At 36.6% G+C, this 5,843-nt stretch overlaps 1 protein-coding gene across 1 annotated transcript; it reads right to left on the reverse strand.

The window, feature by feature from the left end:
• Positions 1-2,813: 2,813 nt before the first annotated feature.
• LOC127135980 (uncharacterized) lies at positions 2,814-4,385 on the reverse strand. Its single transcript, XM_051062594.1, has one exon. It carries the CDS (start codon positions 4,383-4,385, stop codon positions 2,814-2,816), a length of 1,572 nt encoding a protein of 523 aa, XP_050918551.1.
• Positions 4,386-5,843: the final 1,458 nt, after the last annotated feature.

Raw genomic sequence — 5,843 nt, forward strand, 5'->3', positions numbered from 1 at the left:
TTTCTATTTATAGCCACACTGCCTTCTTTGCTGACCTCAATTTATTCCCCTGCTGCTGCTGGTGTGACTTTGTTGACTCACCGGCCCGTTGTTTTTATAATACTATTCACAAACAACCATTATATACTGCATTCGTACTAGTAGATTATAATCAATTTTATTATGGATCATTTTCAAAAATTGTGTACTGTTTGTTTACATCGAATGTTGCGAATTAAATGATGAAACAAACTTATAAATTCATGCTGTTTATTGTGGACTAAAACTAATGATGCCCTTCTAGAAAAACGATTTTGTAGACTAAGACTAACGATTCCTTTCTAGAAAAAGACTTTTTCTTTTTTTATTTTGTTTTTAATTTTACTCTCTACATTTTTTTATAAGTATCATTTTTTTTTATTTTTTTTTTAAATTTTACTCCCTCCGTTCCTAATCATTTATTATATAAATAGAAAAAGATTAAATAAATTACTAAAATGTTAAAGGTATTATAGAAAAAAAAACGTAATCATTATTTAAAAAGTAACAATAATTATTAGTTGTCTTGGTATGTGTAAAAAATCAAAAAATAACATTTTAAAAGAAACGGAGAGAGTAAGATTTAAGAGTTTTTGCTCCAAATACCCCTTATGTGAAAAAAAATTCCTGATATGCCCTGTTTTGAAAAAAAATTCCCAGATTGCCCCCTTTTTCTCTTGGGCCTCGTCACTTCAAGTGACGAGGGGGTGCTGAAAGTTATTTTGCGTCATGTGCTCGTCATTTGGTTTGACGAGGGGGTGCATAAAATATTTTTGCCACATGGGCTCGTCACTTGAAGTGACGAGCTGCTAAAGGAAATTCTTTTTTTTTTTGTTTTTATTTTAAATAGTATATTAAATTGTAATTATAATTAATATAATTGTTTTTTAAATATTAATTCTATATTTAATTAATATAATTGTTTTAATTAAAAATAATAATAATTTATTTATAAAAAAATATTTAAAATAAATAATAAATAATTTTTAATAAATATTAAATAGTAAATAATAATTATTAAAATTATAATAATAATTTGTGATATTGTTATTTTTGAAATATTATTAATAAAAATGAATAATTTTTAGAATATTAATAATAGAAATAGTAGGTGTTTTATATATTAATAATAAAATTGTTATTTTTCCCTCCATATTGTAAATCTTTTTTTGGGAATGATATTTTTCCCGCCAAAAAGTTTTTGTGTTTTTACTGTCTCGGCCAATGATTTGCCGAGTATTCACTTATTAATTTTTGTATAAGTAGCAGAACTGGTAGAAATGAAACTCACACCACCAAATCCTTTCTTTAGTTCATAATGTCTGTTTGTGGTCTTGTATTTTATGGACACGGTGAAAAAATGAGTGTTTGCCTTGATCCGCAATGGAATTTCAGAACACTGATTTCTGCCATCCACACTGGCTTCCGACAGTTGGGCGGGCGTCGTATGAAGGTGAGGAAAGTAGAGTATCGTTGTCCATACATAACGTTGACTGATGCAAGCCCCGATGGTACGTACATGTATTACCTGGATCGTATAGAAAATGATGAAGATGTCCAATGTATGTTTTCGGCACATAGTGGTGAAGTTAATAGAGGAGTTGAAGGTCCACTTGTGTTGGTTGTTGTTGTTGATTAGTTTTTTAATTACCACTTGTGTTGATTGTTGTTGTTGTTTAGTTAATGTGGTCGTACTTTGTAACCAGAAGGCTTTGATTATCAAATGTATTTCATAAATGTTTGTTCCCAAAAGACATTAGAAATACAAAATGGTTTATATATATTATGTGCATAGTAGTTAATAAATAAATAAATAAACATAGTCATCTGAACGAATATTTAAAACAACAAGATAATCATCTGGAAGGTCGTTGGGATGATCCTGCAACATTAGGACATTTCCTACGCATGTGTCCTATTTCGCGACAAATTCCACACCTTCTCTTCTCCTTCTCAACGTCGTCCATCTCGGTTCTAATCCTGGTGCTGTTTGGGCGCCCTTTCTTCCTCCTTCTCATAGAGTCGTTGTGGCAAAGAGTATATCCTTCATATTGTGGCCAATTCTCCTCATGGGGAAGTCCTAGGAAACTCTCCTGATAGACCTTGAAGACGTTACGAATTTTGAAGACGTCTGGAATGTGAATGGAATAGTCCTGGCGTATGCTCGAACATGCCGCGATTACATGAGAGCAAGGTAAGTGAAATGCCTGAAATTTCCCACAGTCACAGTGTTGTTTCCTTAGATCAACGCTGAACGTTCCGGTTGGTCGACCGTCGTTATGATTAATCTTCTCTTGGACCATGAAATAAAATCTCTCTCGGTCGAACTGCATGACGTTATGCGTGTTAGCTTTGATGACTTCCTCAGCCATCCCCTTGTTGCAGTTATCAGTGAAAACCTGCCCAGAGGCTAACATTTTTGTCCACTGATGGCCTCTTCTACCAAATAGTGATCCTAAACGATAGTACGTAGATTTGACCAACGCAGTGATTGGAAGGTTCCGGGTTTCTTTCAACACGGCGTTCATTGCTTCTGCTAGGTTAGTTGTCATGTGACCCCAGCGTTGCCCTCCGTCAAATGCCCTTGCCCACTTCTCGCGAGGGATGTTGTCTATCCATGATAAAGCGTTGTTGTTTGTTCTTCGGATTTCCCCCCGGTAGTAGTTAAACGTTGCCTCTGTTAATGCATAACCCATGTTAACAACCATTTTCCGCAGATCCTTGTCTTTAATCTCCCGCATGAAGTTTTGCGCGATATGTCTGATGCAATAGACGTGTGATGAAGGAGGAAACTGTCATCCATTTTCCGGGTTGTTGTATGCACTCTTTATTGATTCATGCCTGTCTGATATTAGGCATAGGTTTGCTTGGGGGGTAACATGCATTCTCAAATTCTTAAGAAAGAAACTCCAGGCTTCCTTTGTTTCACTTTCAACCAATGCGAACGCTATCGGAAATATGTTTCCGTTCCCATCCTGTGCCACAGCCATCAGCAGAGTCCCTCTGTACTTGCCATACAACCAAGTTCCATCAACCTGCACAATTGGTTTACAATACGCGAAGCCACGTATACATGGTCTAAACGCCCAAAACAGACGATGAAATATCCTTTGGTCACCCAAGTATGAACCATCATTTGAAATCACAGGTAGGGTTTGTAATTCTATAATGGTACCTGGAAGATATGTTTTCATTACCAGTATCCACTGCGGAAGATCGTTGTAAGATGTCTCCCAATTTCCATAGAGCGACTCAATCGCCTTACACTTTGCAATCCATGCCTTTTTGTATGATATGATATACCGGTATTTCTCAACAACATGAGCAATGATAACCTTCACCTTAAGAGAAGCGTCCCGATTTACAAGCTCTATTATGCTCTTGCTAATCATCTCTGAACTGAGTTTTGTATGGTCTTGTGACATGGAAGTTGTTGTGCACGTATGAGGCCCATTAGACTTACCAACTCTCCACCTTGAGTTGCCCTTGCGCAAAGAGACCCTGCATTTGAAATTGCATGTTGCATTTCTACATTTGATGACAAAACGTACACTGTCAGATTTAACCACAGAGAAATCTAGACTACGTTTTATATGCCATTGTCGCAACGCCAGAAGACACTCTTCCTTATCTTCATACTCTATGCCCTCCTCAATTTCGTCAGAGTTGTGAGTTGGTATGGAACTGCCGAAAACGGAGCTTGGTTCGGCATCATCCAAACTTATATTTTGCATGTGCGCAGGTGGATTGTACAAACTAATTGGTTGCACTCTTAGTGCAACAGCCGGTGTGTCTAATATTTCCTCATTGCCATCGTCATCGCTAACACCGAAAAGATCTTCAAATCGAACCTCCTCAAGATCATCCTCACTATTCTCGCCCACCTCTTCATTTGGTATGAAAGGTTCATTATTTTGAGTCGGCTCTTCGTCAATGGCTTGACTCATTCCATAGTCGTGTGACTGTACAGATTGCGTTGGATAGAAGTGAGACGGTTGTTCCTCAACATTGCCAATCGGTTGTTCTTCGGGAATATCAACTAGACGAACATATATGTCAATGCTGGGTAATTGAGATAATGTTACATGACATTGAAACATCGACCTGACATCTTCGTCGGTCTTAATCGGTGTCATTATGTGAAAGACGGTATTACCATCTCCATTAAATAATGGTTGACGATAAATGATGTCTTCAACATGACGTTGCAACTTCTTTTCAATACGGTCTTTTAAATGGAAATAGTCGGAGTTGATGTGGATCTTGAACCTAGTTACATTCGTATTGCAAAATGAGAATCCCTCATTTGAACATGTGAAAAGTGATCCTTCGGAATGGATAGAAACAACTAAGTTTCTTTGAGCCATGGATGTGTAAATTTCTTTGATTTTGTGTAATTGTAAGTTGAGGATTTGAGTTGATGAATGTAAATGAGTTAGTAGTAGTATTTATAGGAAACCTCAATTTGATTTGGTATACATAATAAAACAAAAACCAACTCACATGCTGAGAGAGGGTATAGGCGTGGCTTTGAATTGCATGTGATACCTCGCCATTCCATTTACCGAGTCAATGAAGACCACTGCATGCACTCACCATTCCATTTGGCGAGTTGATGAAGACCACGCATGCACTCGCCATTCCATTTGGCGAGTTGATGAAGAAGTAGTCAGAACTCGTCAATCAAAGTGACGAGGACTAGGTACACAAATTTTTCAAAATTTTTTCCTTCTGCATGGGAATCTCATAGGGGAATCCGATTCCATTTTTTGCATGCATGCCATATATTTACATGCAAGGGTCTAATCCCTACTTTTACTACATTTTCTCCATTCAATAGTCTAATCATACATTTACTATATTTATTACTACATTTTTTTATTATTATTTAACCCATATAAATATCCAATACTTCTACATTTCTTACTCACCAATATCCAATACTACATTTTCTATTACACACATTTTCACCAATTTCTATTACTCTCTTCAATTACTACACTTCCTTTCAAGATGTCTTTCCTATGGATGGGCGAATCACACCGTGGAACGGCGGCAAACATTGCCGAATACGTAAGTCTCATTGAAATATTCATTTTTACTATCGTTTTTTATTTTCGTTCTTTAATAGACCAAATATTCATTACTGTTATTTATTTTAATTTCAGCAAGATGGAAATTTTCGGGTTCATTCGCATTCACATATTCAACCAAGTGCGGTTATTATACCGTACTTGGAGCTAGCTGGTTTTGCGAATGTGGCAAAAATTACAAGTCTAAAAGTAGACTCTAAACTCATTGTGGCGTTGTTAGAGAGATGGAGACCGGAGACACATACATTTCATTTACCAACCGGTGAATGTACCATCACATTAGAGGATGTGAGCATGTTATTCGGTCTCCGAATCCATGGAAAAGCTGTCAATGGGCCAACAAACGTAACAAATGACGTTTACATGGAATATTTGGGAATCCAACCAACCGCCTCGGATAAAAATGGGGCTTCTATCAAAATTGTTTGGCTAGAAGCAGTATTAACGCAACTAAAAAATAACCCTAACCCGTCCGAGGCAGAAAATATTTTACATGCAAAAATTTATATTTTACTTTTAATTGCTACTTTTTTAATGCCAGATAAAAGTCATAATTTGTTGCATTCTTCTTGGATACCTTTAGTAGGGGACCTTGAAAAATGTAATTCATACAGTTGGGGTTCTGCTTGTTTGGCTACATTATATAGACATATGTGCAAGGCGGCCCATAGAGGAGTAAAGAGCATAGGAGGATGTGTGGTATTACTATCTGTATGGGCATTCACACGCATA

The sequence above is a fragment of the Lathyrus oleraceus genome, chromosome 4 (assembly GCF_024323335.1).
Source record: "Lathyrus oleraceus cultivar Zhongwan6 chromosome 4, CAAS_Psat_ZW6_1.0, whole genome shotgun sequence".
Taxonomy (NCBI): domain Eukaryota; kingdom Viridiplantae; phylum Streptophyta; class Magnoliopsida; order Fabales; family Fabaceae; genus Lathyrus; species Lathyrus oleraceus.